Raw genomic sequence first — 27,442 nt, forward strand, 5'->3', positions numbered from 1 at the left:
ATGTTATGTCTTTGGATCGTAACAACAACCCTGGGAGGTAGGTGTAAATACTATTATTATCCTCGGTGGAGTTAACATATTGAGTCTCTCTCTCTCTCTCTCTCTCTCTCTCTCTCTCTCTCTCTCTCATTATATTTGGCTGTGCAGTTTTTTTGAGAGATGAATGGAAACCATGTTGCGTAGAATTGGTGTATGTAATGAGGAACTTGGAATAGTAAATATACTCTGTCCTTTCTAAAAGTCTGGCTGTGGAATAAAAGAAAAGAGATTTTATGATGATTCAAGAAAACACCATGGATGGGAATGGTACCTTTAGAATGAGTGATCTGAGGGTACTTATAGGCGAACATGAAAGAGCTGGTGCCTAGGGAGAGATTACAAATACAATGGAAGCACAGCATGCATTTTTTCTTCATTTTCTAAACCTTCCTCTAAAGTCAGATAAAGTAGTATATTAAAGTAAAAAAGATAAAATACTAATACAGGCATAATGAGTGGTATATTCTATTACAGCCGTTTAAATTTGTTTATTTTCATTAAGAAGCCAACAGCCAAAGTAGGAAAAAATCAATCTAGGAAATGCACTTTTGTAATAACAATGCATCATTTTTGCCACTTACTTTGAAATGTGCTTGTTGCTGTGGCTAGTATTCATTTGTATTTCTTATATCTTTTCAGCACATGCTCAGACCAGCAGTGGCGATGCTCCCAGCGAGTATGCCTTGTTCGTCCAGAATTAATTGAAAACGTCAATACTAGAGATTATGGGTGAGAAAAAAAAATCCTTCTTTTATAGTCTTTCCATGCATAATTGAATTCCAGCAACCCCTGTTTACTTCCAGGTTTCCAAATGATGCCTGGTTTTTGCTTTCAAAATGACCAGTTTTGAAATGGGAAAAAAAAACAACAAAAAAGGAAATGGGAAAGGTGATAAGAGGACATAAACTATATGTTGTACAAAACCCTTAAGTGAACGATTGGAAATTAAAGATTATTGTATATAAATGAGACATAGAAAGGAAAATCAAAAACAATAGACAAGGAAAAAACCAACTATAGTCTCAAATAAAGAGACTTGAACTGAGAGGGGAATGCATTAAAATTCTGATCATTGTTCTGTTTCAAAATAACTCTGACTTAAGAGAAACCATTTAACTATACCAGGGTTAAGCCTAAGAAACTTGTGAAGAGGTACAAGTTTGCCTTTGGTGTCCAGACTCCTCTTACACCTACCCAGCCATCAACTCCCTCACGTAGACACACACATACCATGCACACATACAACTTACATACCCCACCGGGGCCCAGAATCTCTCAAACCACACCTCAAACCACCTTTTCTTCCTATATAAGGTAATATAATATTTACATCTAGGTGACATGAAAATAGTCCTTTTGTCCATTAAAGTCCTCTGACATAACTCTTAAATCAGATAAATTGGCTAGTGTTGTGATTTACTGATTTTATGTCATGATGGAAATTAGACTTATGATCCTAGCTTGGCCATGAATTCAGTGTGTGACCACTGATCTGAACCCATAAATGAGTTGTGAAATTATGTGGTCAATTCACCTAAATAAGCATTTTTTAGACGCTTATTATGTGCTAGAGATTGTTCTAGGTGCTGGGGACAAAGAAAAAAGTGAAAAAGTCTCTGCCCTCCAAGGAGCTTACTTGGAAAAAAAAATCTCTAATGTCCTTTCCAACTTCTCAAATCCTATGATTTATCCATTGTATTTTACAACTTCTTGCTATGGTGTGGTCTAGAAATCATTTAAGTTGTCTTAGTTTAAAAAATCATGATACTGTTAAATATAATAATCAACATTTGATTTATTTTTGTGAGATAAGTAGCATTGTCGTGGTGAATAGAGAATCAGTTTTGGATTCAAGATTCGAGGCAGGAATTTGGTAGAGGAAGTGTCGTATTGTAGAAACAACAAATTAGGTCATTTTAGCAGGCTGATACTGTAGAAAGGATTAAAGGAAGGGACCAAGTCATGAAGAGCTTTAAATGCCAAATAAAGGAGTTTATATTTGATCCTAGAGGTGGTAGAGAGTCATTAGAGTTCATTGATAGGTGATGTGGTCAGAGTCACACTTAATAAGAATTAACTTGCAACACAATAAATCCAATTAATCTCCTTATAAGAATAAGGACCAGGCCTCTTGAATTTTGTTTAGAGTTCTCCTAAAGTACTCTCCAGGCAGCAGTGGATAGAGTACAATGCCTGGAGTCAAGGAGTCCCATTTTTCTGAGTTGAAATGTGTTCTCAGACACCTACTAGGTATTTGACCTTGGACAAGTCATTTAACCTTATTTGCCTTAGTTTCCTCATCTGTAAAATGAATTGGAGAAGAAAATGGCAAACCACTCCAATATCTTTGCCAAGAAAATCTTAAATGGGGAAATGGAGAGTCAGATACCCCTGAAAATCACTGAACAATAACAACAAAGCACTCTCAATAGAAAATAATTAATGGGAAGGTTCTCCCCCAAAAGGAATTGTTTTGTTTTCATCTCTACAGAAGGATCTCATGTTCTTCATTTTCTTTTACATTCTTTCAGAACTGACACTGTGACTTCTAGTGTGTTCAGCTAATAATAATAAGAAGTTATAATAAGGTAGGAGAGAGTACTTCTTAAGGAAGTAAACAAAAGGAAGTTATGGGAAGAGATAAGTGAGATGAGCTTGTGGGTACTGGAAGTCTACTGTGAATACATGAAGTATGGTGAAGTGAATAGAGTCAGCCTTGGAGCCAGGGAGACCTGGGTTTAATAGTTGCCTCTGCTGTATACAGACTATGTGACTCTGGGCAAAATAATTAAACATTTAGTGTCCCAGGCAACTGTGTAAGACTATAAATTGCAGTGTAGGTGCTGACTTGCAAGGTTATTGAGAGTTCCTTATAATAATCAAATCATGAATTTGATTAAAAAAAGCAAATCCTATGGAATCTTATGAAAGTTAGGTAATATAAAAACTCAACATGTATGGCATGAAGGTACCATCCTTTATGCTTATCAATAATAATGATATACTTACACATTATGACATTTGTAAAACATTTTAAGATTTAGACAGTTTTTTATATAAAAGAAAGTGAGCTCTTATGAACCAGTAACGGCCCAACCATTTGGAAGAGGTACTGCTTCTTGAGTAGTTTTACATTATCACATTGAATAATTTTTAAAAGACATTTTAGTACTTTGTTTCCATAATTTTAAATTACTTTCTGAAATGATTGTACTGATTCACAGCCCTACCAGAAATGCACTAGTGTGAATATTTTTTCCCTAAATTATTTATTATTTTTAACATTTTTTTTAAATTTTGAATTCTGAATTTTGTCCTTTCTTCTACCCCCACTTACTCATCAAGAAGGCAAGAAATACTACATCAATTATACATGTGAAATCATGTAAAACATATTTCTGTATTAGCCATGTTGCAAAAACAACAACAGCAGTCAGAAAAATAAAGAAGAGAAAAAATATGTTTAAATCTGTACTCAGACTCCATCAGCTCTTTCTCTGGAGGTAGATGACATTTTTCATTTTGAATCATTGTGTTGATCAGGTTAGCTGAGTCATTCACAGTTGATCACCTTTACAACATTTCTGCTACTGGGTACAATGTTCTATTACCCCAAAAACTTGGATCTGGGGTTTATGAAATACTAGATAACTTTGGTCATTTGGTAGTGTATATTGTATACCTAATCTATTTTACTGAATCATTACTCTATTTCTTAGCCAGTACTAGATTATTTTGATTATTACTACTTTCTAATTAACATTTTGTAATAGTTTGAGATCTGTTACTGGTAGGCCACATTCCTTTATAATTTTTTTTCGTTGATTCTCTTGTTATTCTTGATCTTTTTTTCTTCTGGATGTATTTTATTATTTTTCTAGATTTATAATTTTTTAGTAGCTTGATTGGGATGGCACTGAAGGAGTTAATTAATTTAGGTAGAAATGTCATTTTTATTATATTGGCTTGGCTTACCCATGCGCAATTAATATTTCTCCAATTGTTTAGATTTGTCTTCATTTGTGTAAAAAATATTTTGTAATTGTATTCATATAATTCCCATGATAGCTAGGTGGTGCAGGAGTTAGAGTACGAGGTCTGGAGTCAGTAAGACTTATTTTCCTGAGTTCAAATTTAACCTCAGACACTTACTAGCTGTGTGATCCTCACTTTAACCCTGTTTGCCTCAGTTTCCTGATCTGTAAAATGAGTTGGAGAAGGAAATGGCAGACCACTCCACTATCTTTGCCAAGAAAACCCCAAATGGGGTAATAAAGAGTCAGGTATGATAGAAAAATTACTGAATAGTAAAGTTCCTATGTTTGTATTGGCAGGCAGAGTCCCAAGTATTTTATATTGTCTAAAGTTATTTTAAATGGAATTTCTCTTTTTATCTCTTCCTACTGAACTTTGTTGGTAATACATGGAATTGCTAATGATTTATGGGGTTATTTTATATCCTGTAACTTTATTGAAGTTGATTATTTCAGATAATTTTTTAACTCATTTTTTAGCATTCTTTAAGTAGGCCATCATATCATCTGCAAAGAGTGATAATTTTGTTTCCTTGTTGCCTGTTCTAATTACTTCAATTTCTTTTTCTTATTACTGTAACTAGTATTTCTAGTAAAATTTTGAATAATAGCGGTGATAATGAGTATCCTTGCCTTACCCCTGATCTTATTGAGAAGACTTCTAGCTTATCTCCATTACAGATAATGCTTGCTGATGGTATGAGATACAATTTAGCATTTTAAGGAAAACTCCATTTATTTCTATGCTTTCTAGTGTTTTTAATAGAAATGAATAGTTTGTCAAAAGCTTTTTCTATATCTTTTGAGATAATTATATGATTTTTGCTGTTTTTATTATTAATAGAATCAATTATGCTGATAATTTTACTAATATTGAACCAGGCCTATCTTCCTTGTATAAATCCCACCTCATCAGAGTGTATGCTCTTTTTATATATTAATGCAATCTCCTTGCTAGTGTTCATCAAAAATTTTACATCAATATTCATTAGGGAGATTGGCCTATATTTTTCTTTCTCTGTTTTTGCTTCTCCTGGTTTTGGTATTATTGCCATATTTGTACCATAAAAGTAATTTGGCAGTACTTCTTCTTTGTCTATTTTGAAAAATACAGTACTGGGATTAATTTTTCCTTAAATGTTTGTAAATATGTCTTGTCCTGAGATTTTTTTCTTACAGAAATCATTTATGGCTTCTTTAATTTCTTTTTCTAAGATAGAGTTATTTAAGTATTCTATTTCTTCTTCTTTTGATCTGGGAATTTTATATTTTTAGAAACATCCATCCATTTCACTTAGATTGTCAGATTTATTTGCATAGAATTAGTCAAAGTAGCTCCTAATAATTGCTTAAATTTCATCTTCATTGGTGATGTATTTACCTTTTTTCATTATTATATTGGAAATTTAGTTTTCTTTCTTTTTAAAATCACATTAACGAAGGATATTTTTCACCTCTGTTTTATTGTTCTTTTCTTAAAACCAGCTCCTAGTTTTATTAGTTCAATTTTTTTGCTTCAAACTTTATCAATTTTTCCTTTGATTTTTCAGGATTTCCAATTTTTTCATTGTGAATTTTTAATTTGTTCTTTTTCTAGTTTTTTTAAATTGCATGCTCAATTTATTAATCCATTCTTTTTCTATTTTATTGATATAAGCATTTAGAGATATAAATGTTCACCTAAGTACTATTTAGCTGTATCTCACAAATTTTGATATGTTGTCTCATTGTTGTCATTCTCTCTCTCTCTCTCTCTCTCTCTCTCTCTCTCTCTCTCTCTGTCTCTGTCTCTGTCTCTGTCTCTGTCTCTGTCTCTGTCTCTTTCTCATTGCTTTTTGGTGAGGCGATCAGGGTCAACTGACTTGTCCAGGGTCACACAGGTAGTAAGTGTCTGAGGCCAGATTTGAAGTCAGGTCCTCCTAAGTCCAAAGCTGGAGCTTTATCCACTGCACCACCTAGCTGCCCCTGTTGTCATTTTCTTTAATGAAATCACTTATTGTTTCTATAATTTGTTCTCTGACCCACTCATTCTTTAGGTTTCTAATTAGTTTTTAATTTATGTTTAATTTTAATTTATGTTTAATTTAATTTAATTTTATAGGTTTCCAATTAATTTTTAATCTATGTTTCCATGGCAATTTATTGAATGTAATATTTATTGTGTTAGAGTCTGGAAAATATGCATTTAATATTTCTGTTTTTCTGAATTTGGTTTTGCTTCTGACCATAGCTTTCCTTTATCCCCTCTCCTTTCTATCAGCCACCCCTTTCTTTTATCCTCTTTCTTTCCTACTTTCCTGTTGGATAATATTTCTATACACATGTGAGTATAAATGGTATTTCCTCTTTTAACCAATTTTGATGAGAGTGAGGTTCAAGCTTTGCCCAACACTTCCATTTTCCTTTCCACTGTTAAAGCTCTTCCTTTGTTCCTCTTTTATGTGAAATATTTTTCCCCTTTATGTCTCTACCTTCCCTCAGATCCCAGTGCTTCCATCTTTCCATTACTTTTTTAGATCGTCCCATCATAGTCAACTCACACTCATACTTTCAGTCTATGTATACTTCTAACTCCCCTAATAATTATAAAGTTCTTAGGAGTTACAAGTATGATCTTCTCATGTACACATGTAACCATTTAACCTTATTGAGTACCTTGTGATTTCTCTTTCATGTTTACATTTTTATGGTTCTCTTGAGTCTTCTTTTTTGAATGTTAAGTTTTTTATTCAGTTATGGTGTTTTCATCAGGAATGCTTGAAAGTCCTCTATTTCATTAAATTTCCCTTCCCCTTCTCTCCCCCAAGAGGATTATACTCAGTTTTGCTGGGCAGGTTATTCTTGGTTGTAATCCTAGCTCCTTTGCCTTTTCTTATATAATATTCCTCACCCTCCAGTTCTTTAAAGTGGAAGCTGCTAAATCGTGTGTGAATCTGACTGTGGCTCCATGATATTTGGATTTTTTTTCTGGCTATTTACAATATTTTCTCTTTGACCTGTGGGCTCTGGAATTTGGCTATATTGTTCTTGGGAGTTTTAGGGATCACTTTCAAGAGGTGATTGTGGATTCTTTCAATCTTTATTTTACCCTCTAGATCTAAGATATCAGGGTGATTTTCCTTTATAATTTCTTGAAATATGATGTCTAAGATTTTTTTTATTATGGTTTTCAGAGAGTCAAATAATTATTAAATTATCTCAAACTGTTTTCTTTTTATTTTGTAAGTAGTATTTTATTTTTTTCCCAATTACCTGTAAAGATAATTTTCAACATTCATTTATTATAAGATTTTGGTTCCAATTTTTCTCCCACCCTCCCCAAGATCATGTTAAATATATTTCCACATTAGTCATGTTATAAAAGAAGAAACAGAACAAAAGGGAAAAGACATGAAAAACAAAAAGACAAAAAAAGTGAAAATAGCATGCTTCAATCTGCATTCAGACTCCATAGTTCTTTCTCTGGATGTTGATAGCATTTTCCATCATGAGTCTTTTTTAATTGTCTTGGATCATTGTATTGCTGATAAGAGCTAAGTCTATCAAAGTCAGTCAGCATACAATGTTGCTGTTACTGTGTACAATGTTCTCCTGGTTCTTCTCAGTTCACTCAGCATCAGTTCATATAAGCCTTTCCAGGTTTTTCTGAAATCTGCCTGTTCATCATTTATTATAGCACAATAGCATTCCATTACTTTCATATACCACAACTTGTTCAGTCATTTCCCAATTGATGAGCATTCCCTCAGTTTCCAATTCTTTGTCATCACAAAAAGAACTGCCATAGATATTTTTGTATTTCCCTTTCTTATTTTTTCCCTTTTCTGTGATTTCTTTGGTATATAGACTTAGTAGCGGGATTGCTGGATCAAAGGGTATGCACAATTTGATTGCCCTTTGGGCATAGTTCCAAATTGCTCTCCAGAATGGTTGAATCAGTTCACAACTCTACCAACAATTCATTGGTGTCCCAATTTTCCCACATCTTCTCCAACATTTATCATTTTCCTTTTCTATCATATTAGCCAATCTGATAGGTGTAAGGTGCTCAGAATTGTTTTGATTTTCATTTCTCTAATCAATAGTGATTTAGAGCATATTTTTCATATTACTATACATAGCTTTAATTTTTTCATCTGAAAATTGCTTGTTCATATCCTTTGATCATTTATCAATTGGGGGATGACTTGTATTCTTATAAATTGACTCAGTTGTCTATTAATTTTAGAAATGAGGCCTTTATCAGAAACACTGGCTATAAAAATTGTTTCCCAGCTTTCTGATTTCCTTCTGATCTTTGTTGCATTAGTTTTGTTTGTGCAAATATTTTTAAACTTAATGTAATCATAATTATCCATGTTGCATTTCATAATGCTCTCTATCTCTTGTTTGATCATAACTTCTGGTCACAGATCTGACAGGTAAACTCTTTCTCTCCTAATTTGCTTATAGTGTCACCCTTTCTGTCTAAATCATGTACCCTTTTTGACCTTATCATAGTACACAGTGAAAGATGCTAGGCTATGCCTAGTTTCTGCTATACTATTTTACACTTTTCCCAGCAGTTTTTATTAAATGAGTTCTTATCCCAGAAGCTGGAGTCTTTGGGTTTATCCACAGTAGATTACTGTGGTCATTTACTACCCAAGATCAAGAAACATGTACCCAGAGGATTTGGGCAATCTCACCTATCAGCAATATGCTTCAGAGACTGGCTGAATAAACTACAGGGACTGGTTTCTGAATGAGGAAATATGAAGGGAAAGCCTTAACTGTAATTTAATAATTGCTTATTAATGTAAGAGAAAAATAATCACTTCTCTCAGTACTCCACCATCTTGGCTCTGCCTCCCGTATCTCATTCAATCTTTCCAATAACCCAAGAAGTAGATACAAAATGCCTCTAGGAAAGTTGGAGGGAGGGGATGGGAAGGTCTATTCCTTTGATTTCACTAGTGTTAGGAACTCCCAGTGTGGAAGTTGCTACTCTCCAAATGACAAAGAAATTATTTGTAACTTATAGTCATAGAGAGTTCCCTGGCAGCTAGAATGTGTTCAAGGTAAGACTTAAACCTAGGACTTTCTGATTCTGAGGCTAACAACAACAATGATGATGACAACAGCTAGCATTGTATAACACTTTAGAGCTTGTGAAATGTTGTATGTTTATTTTTTCATTTGACCCTCACAACATCCTTGCAGAGTAGGTTCCACTATTATTCCTCTTATTGCAGAAGAAGAAACTGAGGCTGAAAGAGGTTAAGTGACCTGGGTAACATAGCTAGAGAGGGGTTGAAACAGGGTTGGAACTTGTCTTCTTGACTGTAAGACAAGTGTCTTTTTTTTTTAATCAAGTGCCATCTAGATGCTATTAACGCCAAGTTACTATATATTATACCACGTTGCCTCATACCACAGGTATCCTTATTACCATTTTTCAAATAAGGAAACTAAGGAGAGATGAAATAACTGACTTTAAGGTCACATAGTTAGTAAGTATCAGAGATAGGTTGAGTGTTTTTATTTCCCCCACTACAGATCACTATTAGTGATTCTTTGGTGAAACAGCAAGAAACCAATAAACTTTCTAGGGTGAGGTGGCATTCTTTGAGAAAGTTGGTTGTAATAGTTGAGTCTCTTTATGGGAAATTCTCAGTACCGGGATATAAAAGTATAACTTGTCCTGAAAGATTCTGTGCCCTTCTTTCAGAAGTATATTCCTCCAAGAAAACACTTTATCATGACTTCCCATTATTATTAGTTGAACTCATTAGGAGGCATAGTACCATCTCTGAAAGACTGCAGAAAAAAAATGAAGGGCATGAAATAGTTCTAAATGAAGGGAAAACAGTGCCTTCTTGGGGGAGGAGAGCTCTCCCATCAATTATTCTCTATTGAGAGTGCTTTTGGAGAGCCTTGAACAAAATTCAAGAGGTCTGATCCTTGGCCTTTTGGGGATAACATTCTTCATTGTTGAGATATCTTTTAAAGGCTTCAAGTAGCTGTGCTTTTTCTTTTTGATCTTTCATTTTATTTTATTTTTCAATGAACATTTATTTTCTTTCCTCTCTATCTCTCCCTGTACCAATTAAAAAAAAAAGAAATAAAACCCTGTAGTAAATATACATAGTCCTATGCTTATTTGTTACATGGGTTTTGTTTTTCTTTTCCTTTTCTTTCTTTTTTCCCCATTAGTTAAGAGAGGTGTAGAAAAAGAAAAAAAATGCTCGATAATAAAAAAAAAATTAAAATCCCCACATTTTTCAAGTCCAAAAATAGGTTTCATTATTCAAGCTGTACATTTTTAAAAGTTCACTTTTATTGATATATTTTGTTTTTATGTTATTTACATTCCTCAAGTATCTTTCCTCCTCCCCCTCCTGGAGAGATATACTTCAGAACAAAGGATAGGAAAAAGGAAAGGGAAGGTAGAGGGGGACAGTTCAGCAAAACTAACCAACATATTGAATTGTGATGTTAGAGCTACACATTTTTAAGGTAGAAAAGGTAGAAGGAAATAACCTGAAGCAAAATGGGAAAAATACAGAAAGGTAAAGGAAAGAGAGATGCTTAAGGGGACCAAGCTAGGAAGTACAAGGAAAAGAGAAGTGAGTTATTGGTGGAGAGAGAAACAGAGGACTTGAGTTTAAGGGGAAAAAAAGTTTCCATTTTTTAATCCCTTGATTCCCTCACCATAACCCAAAGCTTTACTTATTTACTGTCAGCAAGAATACATCATTCAAGAGTGCTTTGCTTTATTTCCTATATAGACGGTACCTTTGTTTTGATACATTTCTTTCTACTGGATTAAGATTTAATTTTCTAGACCAGAGTCTTCCTATTAGCACTTTCTCTACATCAGCATAGACAAACAATATCAGAAACTGGCCAGTCAACAAATAATGATACATACTCTGTGCTGGGCACTGAAGAACATAAGGCCTTCATGGAACTTGTACCCTGGCTGGGTACACCAGAGGTATACACACTGTAGTGCTATGTAGTACTACAAGCACTCTATACTCTTGAACCTTATTCTAACAACCATCCATCCGTCTCTGTCTCTGTCTCTTTCTGTCTGTCTGTCTGTCTGTCTGTCTCTCTCTCTCTCTCTCTCTCTCTCTGTATCTCTCTCTATGTCTCAGTTTACTATTACTTCCATTAGGTTGTTAGCTATCATCATTGTTCATGCTTTTTCCAGGATTCTTAAATCCTAGTCTACCTATAGGGAAGAACATTTGAGTTTTCTTCTTCACTTCCCTTCACTACTCTTTTCTTTCTTGTCCTGAATCATAGTATTCTGAAAGGACATGGAAGAGTCCTTTCCCTCTGGGAACTTGAAAGGAGGGCAGAGGTAGATAGGGCACTAGACTTGGAGCTGAGAAGATTTGGGTTCAAATTCCTCCTCAGGTATTCACTAGCAGAGCAAATTACTTAAACTCCCTAAGCTTCAGTTTCCTGATGTATATCAGGAAGGTGTTGGCACTAAATGGTTTCTAAGATCCCTCTCAACTATAAATTTATAATCCTATTAGCATCCCATGACCTCTTAAGTACTTTAAAGTGGATTTAGGATGAAACAATATAGGGCAATATATAATGTGGAAGGAGGATGAGGAGAAGGATTTACAGAATGAGATAGAGGTTAACACTGAAACAAGTTCCAAAGAGTCATAGGGTTTAATCTTTATCCTTCAGGCTTCAGGTTCCCCGTTTAGTTCTTCTTGAATGTTCCCCTGTCTATATCAGGCCTTAGCCATTATGTGAATGTTAATTCATTTTGCTTACCATATATGTGGCAAAGTAGGGCCATTATAAATCTGCTCTCTGGAGTTAACTTCTCTAACACCTAATTATGGGATATAGGAGTCTAGAGCTTAGGTAAACCCTATCTATCTACATTTGTCTCCATCCTTCTCCTCCTATCCCCAACATAGCTGTACACAGATGATTTGCTTTATGAGATATTTTGTCCATGAATAGGACCTTAGAAAGTGCCTTAGTTTAAGTTTCTAGGGAGAAAAGAGTCTTCCATAAGTGGGAAGCTACCACCTAGAGCAGGAACACTTGTCTTCCAAAATTGTAATCTGACCTTAGACACTTCTTAGCTATGTGACCCTGGGCAAGTCACTTAAGCCTGTTTGCCCTAGTTTCCTTATCTATAAAATGAGCTGGAGAAGAAAATGGCAAACTAATTCAATATCTTTGCCAAGAAAACACCAGATGGGTTCTTGAAAATTGGACACAACTGAAATGACGGAAGAACCACACCACCTTGTTTCTAATTGGAGTTTTGGCCTTGGTCCACTCACACTGCCAGTGTATGATTGAAGGGTTTCTATGTTTTGCCTTTTTTGGAAATTAGTCTCTTCCTTCATGTTGGTCTCCTTTATAACCCTGTACTAATCAGAATATTTGGACTGGCTTAGTTGTTGTTGGTAAAATAAGCCTTTCCATCAATGGCAGGTACCCCAAAAGTTGTATGTCTCAGATCCATAGTTGGGCTTCCTCCTTACATAATGTCTTAGAACCAGCTGGTTATCTAGTTCTGAATTTGTGATTCCAGTTAGGTTGATCCCTTGCTTCCCACTACTAGGTGATATAAACTGTCCAAAGCATCCAAAAGCCAATAGAAATTAGGTACCTTTTCTTACAAAACTCATTACCTCACCCAATTCAGTGGAAGAGGTAAATGGCAGCTCTTTGACCATAAGGACTGGGGAAGTTGCATATTTTTATACTTTAAAAACTGAAATGAAATGGACATTCATCAGGAGCAGCATATATTCTTGCCCTCACTCTCACTGGGCCACCATCAATAACTGTGAAGGCTCATTTCCCCAAACTCATAAAAAATATAAACACACCTAATGAAGGGAGGCAGTTGAATACTGAATGCTGAGTGGTACAGAGAAGGTAATTCAAGGCAGAGCTGCAGAGCAAGGCACATTGAGGGGGTGAAGAATAAGGTTACTATCATAGTAGTCACCCTGGATGAATTGTACCTGCTTCACCAGTTTGCCCTAAATCTTGACTCTGTTGTACTGTTTCCACATGCCCTTTGTTCAATAAATTCACAGACTTCCTTACTCTGCTTCCTTTGGTGACTGAAAACCATTTCAAAGCAATCTTTGAACATTGTTCATGGTTCTATGAGCTCTCAGATGTTATAAAAGAAAATCAGAGGTTTACCTGGTATATTATTAGAAATTGTATTTTAACTTTAAATACTCATTAGAGGTTTATGTATTATAGACAATTTTGGTGAAAAGACAAGTAATAACTTTAAGACTTGTTTTGCTTTCTGAGAATCCATGGTCCTAAAGTTGAAGAGGAGTGACATGCATGCTGTCTAAATTTTTATCATGATTTTTTTGGGCCTTCAAGACCCAGAAAAAAAAATTTTGATTTTCACCATATTTTTCTGCAAGGCATATGCTTGGATGATGGAAGCAACTTTTCAAAAGAGAACAGAATCAGTTCCTCTAGATAAGTATATATTTGCTGTGTGAAAACAAATTCCACACTGATTCATGCAATGGAGAGTTAAGCATACAATTAGCTGATTCCTCAGCACTAAGTCCTGAGGTTTTTGCAGGCATGACACTTTTTCAGTCACTTTAGTAAGCCTTTTAATGTCAATGTATTAAGTGCTTTAAAAATGAATTTATAAAATGAGAAAAAAATCATCTAGTTTGACCTATTGGTGTAGTTTTTGCTTGATTTTTTCTTGTTAAAAACCTTGTTATTTTTACATATGATATAATGGCTATTTTAAAATACTGTGAGATTTGTTTATGTATTGATCATGATCTTTAGCTTTTACAGAGTGGTATTTATAATTTTTGTAATTGATTTAATATAGAGATTAAACCACATACTTCATATTTAAAAGAAATGCAGTGACTACTTATTTCTGAAATGAAAACTGAAGTAATACTACCAATTCTCTTGAGCTTTATTGAATTTTTAATTGTGAAATATTATGAGTTGTCAATAAAAAGACATTTATGAAAACTGTATTGTACAATGTATACATATCTTTTCTCTTCTATTTATGAGGCAGATGGACGGCTCATAATTACAGTCAATTCTGGGGAATGACTTTAGAAGAAGGCTACAAATTTCGCCTTGGCACCTTGCCTCCTTCTCCTACACTTCTGCGCATGAATGAAGTAACAGTAGGTATTATATTTGTTTGCTTTTGAACATCTGGTTGGGGTGGTTGTGTTTTTGTGTTTTAGTAATGCCAAAGAACCAAATTTATGTTTTAAGCCCTCCCCAAGTTATTTATGATATTACTCAGTTATTTAACTTAGAGCTTGAGAATTCAGTGACACCAATCATGACCAAACCAATCAAATAACGTCTTGCATCTGAAGAGTAAGATTAATGGAGCAATACCCAATTAGAAAAATATCACCTCTTATTTCTTAGAAATATATATATATCGTTAGGTTTTTCTATGATCATTAATTCATTTTTATAAAGTTATCCTAATTAAATTTTAAGTAAATATATTTATTCTTGAAAATAATAATGATCAGAGTTATAACTAATAGTTTTTATGTCTGTAGAAGTGAAATTAGCTTTTGAGAATTAATTCACTTTGGGTGGAAAATAGAGCTTAGAATATGATCCCATGGTGTGGGAATAGAACCTCTGGAAAATGAAGAGGCTATTACTGGAAAGCTCATCCCCATGGGGAGTGAAAGACCAAGAAGACAACGATAAAGCTGATGTGATCATCAAGGGAAGAAGTCTATCTGGTAGTTTCCTAGTTTAAGAAATTAGTCTTACTAATTAGGTCCTAATTTCCCTGTTTATATGCTTTTGAAGGAATGCCAGTATTGTCAACATCCTCTAAATTTTAATGCCTTGGAAAAAATTTCCAATTGCTCCACCTTAGTTGCAGTTTTGGTAATAAATAAATAAATTTCTGCTTTGAAATTAATAGAATATATACCTCTGAGAGCAAGTGCTATTTCTATTTTGTCATTGTATTCCTAGAGCCTTGAAGAGTGCTTGGCACAGGGATGGTATTTACTAAATGCTTTTTGATTGGTTAATTGCTTGATAATGTTAATATGTCGTGCCTACAGTATTTTATAGCATATCAAATACTTTTCCAATGGATCTTTTGTGAGTTAAGGGATACAAATATTATTATATCTACTTCACAGATGAGGACACTGAGAATCAGAGAGGCAAAGTAACTTGTTGGAGGTAAAATATCTAGTATGTAACAGAGATGACATTTTGGCCCTGATGTATCTATTCCAAAGTCTAATACTCTCTCTAAAAAAGAAACAAATAAGCAAGTAACCAAAATAACCAAAAACTCTACTAATTGGTACACAGTTTATCAAAATCTCTTAGAATAACTGTTGATTACTGTACATATCCACACTGAGACCACTGTATAAGCCTCTTCTTTATCCAGATGTGCTATGCCAAGATTAGCAAAAGTAACAGTAAAATCAAAATCTAGTTAAAGTTTGTTGACCAATTCCAAAGAAACTGGCAGATCCCTTTTCCTTAGCATCTCTGGAAACTTTAAAGTTTTTTTTTTGTATTATTTTCAGAAGTACTAGAATTTAATGATGGATGCATTGCATAACTAAGCTTCTACTCAGAAAGGTAGAACAAATCCCTAACTCATATTACCAGGGTGTTGCCTTTCAAACAGTTATGTCTTGCAGCTGACTCAGTCTTCCAACTGAGATGTCAATTGTTTTCTTGAGACCATCAAGATACTGACTTAGTCACTACTTAAAATCAAGACCAGTCAGAAACCATGAGGGTAAGGGAAAGTGGTCTCTGGCTCTGTGTCAACTCCTATGAATGTGTTTGGGACCAGTAAGTGTGGATGGAAATACTATCTGGGAGACTGAAACATAAATTCACAGTTCTGAATTTTCACTGTGCATTGACTTGGCTCTCTAAAGACATAATGACCTAAGAGCTTGGTTCAATTCAAAGACAAGTTATAAGGTTTATTAGAGCAAAGCAGTGTAGTATAACAAACAACTGACCTCAGAAACAGAAAGACCTGGATTTAAGTTTTGCCTCTGACATATAATGGCTGTGTGTTCCTGGGTAAGTCACTTAATGTTTCAGTACTCTAGGCAACTCTAAGACTTTAAGTAGCAGAGAAGGTGCTGACCTGCATTGATAGAAGTTCCTTCACCTGAGACTATATCCGAGGTCACAAGTCCAGTCACTATTACTATTTCAGGTAGAAATGGGCCTGTGTACTCTCTCTGTCCACTCATATCTAAACTGTTTAGATGATCCATTCATTTGTTTCTTTTGGATTCCTCTCTATGGGATTGCTTTTATTGGGATTAGTATTTGTAATTTGGACAGCTGATCTCATCAATGTTTGGAAACTCTTGATGGGGAAGTCTCTTCTACAAATGTGAACTGGTGATTCATTTGTAATTTAGAATCTTAGAGAATTGTCTGGAAATACTGAAAAGTTAATTTATTTGTCTTTGGTCATGATGCTGTTTAGAAGTTCAGGCGTACTGGAACCTCAAAATCACAATACGCGGGCCCTGCCCAAAGGAATTTGACTCAAGCCTTTTTTTAGCCAAAGACAAGGTTTATTAGAACATCCATCATATTGGGCAGACACTTAAAGAGTCTGAACATTAGTGAGCTATTGGCTAGATTTTAGGTATCTGAGCAGTGGCTAGATTATAAGAATCTCAGCATCTTAATGGAGACAAGATTGGACCTTATATACAGAAAGACTGTGGGAGGGATCTTGGAGTGGCCAAGTAGTTTGGGGTGCCTCGAGGTGGGATCTAAGGAGATCTGGATGGGAGTGGCCAGTAAACTGGGGTGAACAGAACTCCTGGCACCTGGACAATGGAGCCTAGCTAGGATTAAGTGTGGGAAATGGCCTGGGGTCATAGGGAGGTAAGACAATGGAAGGGAGATTTGGTGTAGCCACAATGAAAGACCAGTTGATGGGATTAGAGCCTCAGGTGAACTCCAGAGATTTGGCCATATGGGAAAGTCCAGGGTTTTTCCTTTGTGGAGTCCAGATTCCAACCCCATCATTCACACAGGTAGTATTTGTCAGAGGCAGGTCTTGAATACAGATTTTCCTAGCTCCAAGGTCAGCTCTTTACACTATGTAACCTTACGTTGTAATGCATTAGAATTATCTTCCACTAATTTGGAAGATGACTGGGTTTTAGAACTCCAAATTCAACTTATGTTGTCTATCATATTGTAAGCTCCATTAGATTGTAAGCTGCTTAACGACAGAAAATATGTAATTTTCCATTTTTATATCCTTAGCACTTACCACAGTGTTTTGTGAACTTTTTTGGGGGGTGGAGAAAGAACTGTGATTTTGTTGTTATAGGTTGCTACAGGGAAACTCCAATGAGGAAGTTCCCTCTATGCATTATGTGCAATGTCTAAGTCTAAGAGAATTGCTTGGCGTCATTGGGATGCTACCACCTCTCCAGGGTCAAAGATAGAACCCTGGTCTTTTTGTCTCTGAGGCTGGCTCTATAATCACTATAGCATACTATCCCTCTCCCTGTGTGTGGTAGGTGCTTAATAAGTGTTTGCTGAATTGTTCATTCCTTTTTAATCTGTTTGAGAAGCATTTATTAGGTATCTATTACATGATATCATGTGGATGATTTAGAGTAATTGTTTCTAGCTCTAAAAAAATTAAGTAAGTTCCATTTATATGTTCTATTAAAGTATTAAATAGTTTTGCTGATTTTTGATGTACAAAATAAAAACTATTTACTAGTTTAAAAAAATGCATTATATGCATTAAAAAAACAAACAAGAAAAAAGTTAACAAGAGAAAGCAACAAAACCAAAAATAATTCTCTGTGGAATAGATAATAAGTAAGCTTTGTTGAATATTGCTGTATTTACATATCTTCTCTTTGGTGTGAATAGGTATAGTTTTCATGCTTAATGGGCTTTTCTCTCCAATGTTGAAATTTTAGCAACCTGAGTTCCTTCTCAGGAATACATAGCACCATTTAGAATTTGGTTTATCAGGGAATCTTGCAATTCATTTCCAAATTGCCTCTGACCATGATCCAGGGGACTAATATAATCATTCTATGTCCCCCTCAGGGCTTTGTCTGTAGGAAATTCACAACTGAGCTATTTAAATGTGAAACGTAATGACAGCTGCTTTATAAGAATTTAAATTATCTAGCAGCATGCATTCATATAAGGTAGTTCCTTTGTAGTCCAGAGAATAGAATAAGGAAAATTAAGGTGACCTGAGAGTGTTCTATCATCCATACTCAGAACAGTACAGGGAAGCTGCTTCTCATTCTGATGCATGGTAGTTAAGGTTGAGTGCCTTTTTGAAGAAGTTTCTAAGTGTTGGAATTTTCCTAATCTCTAGTGGTGTGGAAATGAATCAGGAATGGAAAAAAAAATCACTTCTAAGGAGAATATTACTTCATTGAAGTAGTATCTGCATAAATAGTTGAAAAAGTAGGTAAATTCCTATCCTGAATGATTTCACATTTGCAAAGTCATTTGGGAATAAAGTGAAAAGAACCAAATGGTTGGTGGATAAAACATCTTGAACACTGAATTTTTCATTTTGTGTCTCAATATTTTTGGCATCAATAATAATAGTTTGTGTTTATATAATGCTTTAAAATTCTTGAGGTATTATGTAAACCCCTCTCTTCCTTTTATAGTTGAATCAAATCAATAAGCATCTATTAAGCACTTACTAAGTACAAGAACTGTGCTAAATGTTGGGAATACAAATACAAGCAGAAAGAAAAGCAATCTTTAACCTCATGGAGTTTTCATTCTAATGGAGGAACATTACACTTGAAAAGAAGTGGAAAGGATGGGGAAGAAGAGAATGTATGGGATGTCTGGAGTAGAGTTGGAGAGGAATGTAGAGACAAGACTGGCCTGCTCCTTTCCCTAAAATGGGAATTCTGGGAATAACTAGTCAATTAGGAGGAAAGGGTTGTAGGGTGGAGTATACTTCAAGTATAAGTCAGGAATAGAAGGGATTGTTCAGAGTGAAGAGGCTTCCATAGCATGGCAGACACAGTCAAGAGAATCAGGAGTGGAGCATGGAGAAATCAGAGAGGGGAAGTCACTTAACTAGGATTATACAGATAACTGTCAGAATTAAAATTAAGCCCATTTTTCTCCTGATTTCAAGGTCTACACTCCTTCTAGTATATTACATTGTCTTGGCTTCCAGGTTCAAAGGTTGAACTTATATCTAGATCATTTAGGTAGCTGTTTATGGGTAGAATGAAAGTAAAATCAAAATAGACTCCTTCATCCTTATTTTGACTAAAATTACATTTCAATTTGCTAGAGTCTGGAATTAGAGTTTTCTTCGGGTTAACAAGTTTTTACTTTGAAAGTGCAAGTATTCCCTGGAGGGTCAAGCTGAGCTAATAGTTTTGATGTGCACCTTAATGGGAATTAGTTTAATGAATTTATTTCCTCCTAATTCTAAGATGACATCAGTCAGATAGAAGGGATTTCAATTTTAAAGGAAGGAAAGTGAGGAAGAAAAATTATGGAATCTTGGGGTTCCTTGGAAATAAAAAAAAGAAAAAAGAAAGAAAGGCATACATTGAACTGTGACATTTCCCCCTGAAATCATCATTATAGCTTAACCTAGTACTAGCTCAAGTTACAATGAATCTATTGGTAGTACTTCATCTTACCCCAGAAGGTGCTGCTAACCATTAACTGGGTCTTATTGATGACTGGGATCATATTCTAGGAAGGTCCACATACACTCTGGTGGTAGTTGCATTGAGCATCAGAGGAACTTAGGTCGAGTACTATGATCTCTGTAGTTCTTTGAGAGTAGATGAGCTTCTATCCCCAGTTCTATCTATTTCTATTTTAGTGGTAGGCTCCTTAGTCTAAGGGGTGTGGTTAGTATGGATATATCCACTCAGAATAGCTCTTGAGCACCTACTTATAAGAAAACTTGCCTCTAACCTAAGTCTTTTTTTATTTTCCTGATTCCTAGGCAGGTGACCAGAAGATACAGAAATTGGCCACATAAGCAAATAAATAAATACTTAACTATATACAGAACACAAACTTAACTATTGGATGATAACTACATCCTTGTGGTTTCTCCTAGTGTAGAGCAATATTTAACTAGTCTATAAATATTCCACAAACCTGGGAGTTATAGGACCTATTTCAAAATGCCAAAATTCAACCTCAACCATTCCCCTTGTGAGCTTCAAATCTTGCTAATGTAGGACTTAGTATACTGCATCAATGCAAAGATCATCAAATGTCTCTACTGCAGCCAGTAACTCTTGATTTGGCCAGTGATTCCTCTGTGGTTCCATTCTGGGCTCTCTCTGTCTCTTTTTATCCCAATAGTGCTGTTTGGTTTTCTGTCCTATCATTATCAGGGACCACTGACTATTTCTTTTCACATTAGCTCATTGTTTATGGAGTAGGGGATTGGCATAAAAGGTAGGTTGGGTTGAAAGAGAAATTCCTCTGACAACCATTTCCATTTCCATCTCTCCCTTTATTTTGTCTTTTAAATACCCATGACACTTACCCCTTTGGCCTGATGTATTTCATCATATATGCTATTTTGTGCCCCCAGTTTCAATTTGACTTCTCTATCCTTTCTACTTTATTTTGTCTTTGTGGGTGGAGCTCATTAATTGTCAAATGGGGCATAAATTTAACCTTTATTACATGCTTCCCTTTACTGAAAAATTTGTAGTCTACTGAAAGTACAGGGAATTTGCTTGACCATCTGTAATTATCATACCAACTCATTCAGGTACCTAAAACATGACAATCACACTAAAATTATATGGAGCAAGTATTTGTGCATGCAATCAATATAACACATATTAGATAACCAATAGCATATGACAATGTCTTTATCCTCTGGAAGATGGTGACTCCCTCTTTTTATCACTTTATGACTAGTCTTAGCTTTAGAGGTAGGGCTCATGTTTGTCCTGGGCCATAAAAATGATGACTGTTACGATGATTATTAATTGTATGTGAAGGTCAAGGATAAGGGGTCAAATATGGCATTCACCTTTTGATTTAACTTGACAAACATTTACTGTAAAGGTAGTAAAAACTACTGTAAGAAGTAAAAAAAAAAACCTACTGTAAGATAGTTTTTGTTCCACCCAGTTTTTGTCACTATCAACAGACAATAAACATGATAGGATCTTATAATCTCTTCATATTTCAGTTAGTTGTGATGTTGTAAAGTTGTGATGCAGGGATAAATATCACTTGTAAAAGTATGCTTGTTCTCTCCTAAAACCCTCCTCAAGGATGTCCTCAGTTTATGAATTCAAAAACCTCATAATGGTTTGTATAGATGGGAGAGTATATATACATATTGTGTAGATGGGAGAGTATATATATGTATACATATATACATATATACATATGTATATATATACACATATGTATATATATGTACATGTATACATATATACATACACACATAGATGTAGTCTGTAGTTATTGCTATTCTCATGGCCACATTTTAAAATATTAAAAAGACTTGATCAATAACCTCACAATTTTATGACCTCCAGCATAGACCTTCTTTACATGTGCTTATTATAATCCAATTGATTTTCTCATTTTGTTACTCTTTAATTCCATTTTACCTCTTCTGTAAGCACCTATAAGACTGTAGTGTTAGGGTACAAGTGAAGTGGTTGCATTGTCCTTGAAGGAAAAAAACAGTTTGGTAATGTTTTTTTCATTTCTTCTTATAGTCTTCCTTCCATTTTCATCTGTGATTGCCAGTAGGATAACTTTACTCAATTGGCTATATTGACAAGCTTTCTTTGAATTGTTCCCCCTCTTCATTGTCTCTCTCTTTCTATAATATGATACTACTCATAATTATCATTCACCATTCTGTATAAGGTTTTACAGGTCAGCCTATATTCTAACCCAATGTTGTCTTTGGCAGCCATCTTTCCCTATTTACAAGTAAGTCAGATGCTTGCTTAATAGGCTCATTTGGTCTCTGTTGTGGCACTTAATTTACTCTGGTTAAACTTCTGGATGAAAATTGTTATTGATGGTGCTGATTTAATTTCTGTAGTCCATTACAAACTCTTATATAGCAAGATGTCTGCTGTCTATATATAAGGATCATTTAGGATTCCTTGGAAGATATAACAATGAACCTTTTCAACAGTGTTCTGATAAGAAAGCTCTTATGAGGCATAAAACAGGGAGATGTGTTTGCCAAACATAGTCCCTGTGATGGAGGAGATCCTGTGCAGAATTTAGGTAGAACAGGGATTCCCTGTGAATGATGAGCTCTTTCAGATGCTCCTGTTTGAAGATGACATTGTGCACATTACATCAAGACCAAAGATCTTGTCCAGGAAGAAATGAAAAGACACTTAAAGGACTTTGGCCTAGGCAAGACCAAGTGAATAGAAAGACTTTATTCCCCAGCTTTCTCCTGCTACTCTGCCATATTGGCTTTGCATCTTTCAATATTCATGTGAACAGAGATTGTTCAATAGTATGTATATTTGGAACATATTGTATCTGGAAAATTGTACAAATGGACAATGAGCTGGGCCCAGGGTTGCAGAGGAGAAGAATGGACTGGATTACTTTTGAGAAATCATAAATATGTTTACTGACCCCAAGCTTCCCAGGAAAACAAAGGCCCATCTTTTCAATGCTAATATTCTACTGGTTTTGCTTTACATCAATGAGACATGGAATACCACAGCCTTCAAGAAGCTAAAGACGAGCATCCCACTGAGGAAAATGGAAAGGCTTGTAGTGGGAATGAGCAGGCTATAACACATAACTGATGAGGAACTTCCAAGAATAACATAAGTGATGGGCATCATGAAGGAATTGTATGATGGGAAGAACAGAAGGGCTGGTAATGTGTGGCAAGATTGAGACATAACAAGTGAACAACAACAACAAAGTGCTCTAGTATTACTTTGGAAATTGTGGGAAAAAGGAAAGATGGCCTCCAGTATGTTTGGTGGACCCATTCTCATGAAATTTGGAGGGAATATGGACAAATCTTGCACAGAATGGGCAGGCATGGTTGATTATGCTCGAATCTTTGGAGGAAACTCTTGAGTTTATGATATGAGACACACTCAAGTATTTGAGTTATTGGTTTTATAACATATGCAAAATTTTGATGAGATATGATTCACAGCTTTGTAAGCTGGGGACCATTAACAAAAATAAGATGAGGGTATAGTTCAAGGGGAGCAGCTAGGTGGTGCAATGGGTAGAATGCTAGGCCTGGAGTTAGGTGGATTCATCTTCCTGAGTTCAAATCCAGCCTCAGACACTTGCTAGCTTTGTGACCCTGGGCAAGTTATTTAACCCTGTTTGCCTAAGTTTCCTCATCTGTAAAATGAGTTGGAAAAGAAAGTGGCAAACCACTGCAGTATTTTTGCCAAGAAAACCCCAAATGGGGTCACAAAGAGTCAGACAAAACTGAAAAGTGACTAAAAAAGAATAATAGTTTATGAGAGAAAATATTAAGTTTGGTTTGGGACATGTAAATTTCGAGGTGGGACTTTAGAGGTTATGAAATCCAAACCTCTCATTTTACAGTTGTGGAAACTGAATCCCAGACTGGTGAATGACTAGCTAAGGTCACACAGGCAGTAATTAGGAGACCAAGATTTGAATATCGATACCATGACTCCAAATCCTGTGCCTTTACTGCTGTGTTGAATTAGAAATGGTAGTGGGGCATCTAGGTAGAATAGTAGCTGGAAATATAAAACTAGAGCTCAGGAGAGAGGTTAGACTTGAGAAACAGATTTGGAAATCATCTGTATAGAAATGATGATTGAAATCAGGAAACTATATGAGATTGCCAGGGAGGAGAGTGAAGAGATAAAAGAAGAGGGCCAAAATGAAAGCTTTGGGGAGTGTCTATATTCCTCTTGAGAGCTTAAAAGGAAGCAACTGACAAAAACAGAAGAGTGGTCAGAGTAGTAGCTAAAGAACTAGGAAAAAACAATATTTTAGAAGGTAAAGAATGGGGGTGCATCCAAGATGGTGGAGTAGAGGCAGCAAACTATCTGAATTCTCCCAACATTATCCTCCAAAAAATTTTAAAAAATGCTCAAAATGAGTATGGAGTGATAGAGCCAATGATAGGCCAGAATGAGATATTTTTTTCCAGTTGAAGACAACTTAGGAAGTCAGTAGGAGAGGTCCGTGACACTAGAGTGGGTCTGGCCCAGAGTGCAGTATGGCAGTAGTACTAGTAATTGGTCTTGTAGATGGCTGCTATGGTGATAGCAACAACTTTGGGAACTCTAAGCCCAAAGATGGTAAGGGAGTTGGACAAGTGGCCAGCATGAGATTACAGGAAACTCTGAGCTGACACTAAGTGCAGGAATGGGAGTTGTTTGGCAGCTTTATTGCTTATATATAGTCCTGCTTCATGGTTCCAGGGTAAAGAAGTGTGCATGGGGTCAGTCACAAGGGAGGAGACACCCTGATTGCAGTTCAAGGGCAGAAAGGAGCATTAGTGTTTGTGGTTGCAGAACTGGAGGGGATTTGATCACTGATCCAGGGTCAAGAGGAACATTAGTACTTGTGGATGCAGAGGAACACAGGCCCTTCCTGGATAAAGACCAGAGAGCAGAGTAGAAGAGCAGCAACCACAACTCTCCTGGAATCATGTCACCTTGAAAGCATTGAAAAATTGCGGAAACCCAAACTAGCTCTGAAAACATCAGCATTAGAAGCCTAAAGTTTAGAACAGTGTCTCCTCACCCCCTGGTGAGCAGAGCCCAATTTTAACATGAAGTTCAAAGTCAAGAAACAGGCTGGAAAAATGAGCAACAACAACAAACAACAAAAGAGCTTTCTGACCAAAAAAACTACAGGGGCACAGAAGAGCAAAACGCAAACCACAATAAAGTCAGAACAGTTACAAGCAAAGCCTCAAAGACAAAAAAAGAAATACAAATTAAACAAGCCCAATGGGAATTCCTGGAAAAGTTAAATAAAGAGAAAAAAGTGGTGGAGGAAAAATTGGGAAAAGAAATGAAAGTGATGGAACAAAATTATGAGAACAGAATTCATGCCTTGGTTAAAAAAAAAAAAAGCAAAAACTAACTTAAAAATATGACCAAATGGACAAAGAGGAACAAAAATACATCGAAGAAAATAATTGCTTAAAAAGCAGAACTGGCCAAGTGGAAAAAGACGTACAAAAGTTCACTGAGGAAAATAATTCTTTAAAAATTAGAATTGTGGGGACTTCCACTTCTGGAAGCCCAGATGGTGGAGTAAGAGGTGAATCTCTCTTACTTTTCCTTAATAACCCCTGAAAGCCCAGAAAATATCATCTCAGGAAAAACCCTGGAACAGCTGAACCAGAAGAAATATGGGGTGCAGCAGTCCAGTAGCCCAGGTAGCTTGAGGAATTAACTGGAAAGGCCCCACTTACTTTGGAGGAAGGGAAACAGCACAGAACAGGAGTCATCCTGGCAAGCTAGTGGAAAGCACCACCTCAGCATACCAGAAGAAGATCCTCAAGCCCAGGTGGTGGAGCAGGCAAACACCAACAGCTGGACCCTTAGTGCTTCATTGAGGGTGGGGAACTGGTGGAAACCAGCTCAGAAAAACCATCAGGTGCCTTGGCATTCCACAGCAACCGGCTCTCCCAGTGCCTCAGCACAACTAAGGGAAGCAGTGCTCCAAGATCCCCAAGTGGATAAACACCCTACAACATCCATCTGAAAACAGCTGAAGAAAGCAAAAGGAAGGAAAGGCCTGGGTGAGCAGGAAATCTCCAGGAGACACACTACACAATCCTACCCCTAGAGTTCCAGTGTTGCTGTTTTCAGCCCAACATCAGGTAAGCTGCCAGAATCCTACAGCCTCGAACTGCCAACATTGGAGGCCCCAGCACACAAAGCCATACACCAGGCCCTAGGGTCTTAACACAAGAAGCTTGGGTCAGTGCCCTCTGCTCCCCAGGAGGAGAGCCCAATCTCTTTAAAGGCCAGGAAATAAGCAAACACCATGAGCAAAAAGAAATGTAGGATAGATTCTTGTTATGGGAAGAGTAAAGATCAAGGTAGAAATTCTGAAAAGGACAACATTGTCAACAAACCCACATCTGGAACCTCAAAAGGAAATATGAACTGGTCTGAAGCCCAAAAAGCCTTCTTAGAAGAGTAGAGAAGAATTTTAAAGGTCAAATGAGAGAGGTAGAAGAAAAAATGGGTTAAGAAAGGAGAAGCATTCAAGAGAGAGTCATTAGCTTGGAAAAGGAAGGACAAAAATTAACTGTAGAAAACAAGTCCTTAAAAAATACAATTGGCCAACTAGAAAAAAAGTACGCTGAAGAAAATAAGTCCCTAAAAAATACAATTGGCCAAATGGGGAAGGAGGTACAAAACCTAACAGAAGAATACAATTTGTTAAAAATTAGAATTGAGCAAATGGAAGCTAATGACTCTATGAGAGAGCAAGAATCAGTCAAAAAAAACAAAAGAATGAAAAAATAGATGAAAATGTAAAATATCTCATTGGTAAAACAACTGACCTGGAAAACTGATCCAGGAGAGACAATTTAAAAACTATTGGTCTACCTGAAAATCACTATGAAAAAAAAAAGCCTGGACAGTATCTTTAAAGAAATCATAAAGGAAAACTGTCCTGAGGTCCTAGAACCAGAGGGTAAAATAGCCATAGAAAGAATCCACTGATCACCTCCTGAAAGAGATCCCAAATTGAAAACACCAAGGAATATAGTAGCCAAATTCCAAAATTATCAGGTCAAAGAGAAAATACTGCAAGCAGCCAGAAAGAAACAATTTAAATGTCATGGAACCACAATCAGGATTACACAGTACCTTGCAGCTTCTACATTAAAAAACCATATGGCATAGAATATGATATTCCATAAGGCAAAGGAGTTTGGATTACAACCAAGGATCAACTACCCACAAAAATTAGCATGATCTTTCAGGGGAGGAGATGGATATTCAATGAAATAGGGGACTTCCATACCTTCCTGATAAAAAGACCAGAGCTCAACAAAAATTTGATCTTCAAATACAAGACTCAAGAGAGACATAAAAAGGTAAATGGGACAGAAAGTGACAACGTGTTATTAATAAGGACAAACTCTTTATATCCCTGCAAGGGAAGATGACACTTGTAACTCTTGAGAACTGTATTGTTATTACACTATGTTAAAAGGGTATACATGGAGGTGGTGGGTATAAATTGACTTTGATGTAATGATGAAAAAAATCTAATCAAGTGGGTTAAATGGATCCAAGTAAGTGAATTAATCTGATCTAGCTGGGAAAATGTACTGAGAGAAA

The 27,442-nt window shown here is 35.8% G+C and overlaps 1 protein-coding gene across 1 annotated transcript in view; it reads left to right on the plus strand.

Annotated features, from left to right (window-relative positions):
• The window catches only part of TINAG (tubulointerstitial nephritis antigen), a 226,306-nt gene that overhangs the window by 11,416 nt on the left and 187,448 nt on the right, over positions 1-27,442 (plus strand). Inside the window, exons 3-4 of the mRNA XM_027852893.1 lie at positions 679-768; positions 14,140-14,254. Coding sequence (XP_027708694.1) covers positions 679-768; positions 14,140-14,254 — 205 coding nt within the window. The remainder of the gene's footprint in view (positions 1-678; positions 769-14,139; positions 14,255-27,442) is intronic.

The sequence above is a fragment of the Vombatus ursinus genome, unplaced genomic scaffold (assembly GCF_900497805.2).
Source record: "Vombatus ursinus unplaced genomic scaffold, bare-nosed wombat genome assembly UNPS02009835.1, whole genome shotgun sequence".
Taxonomy (NCBI): domain Eukaryota; kingdom Metazoa; phylum Chordata; class Mammalia; order Diprotodontia; family Vombatidae; genus Vombatus; species Vombatus ursinus.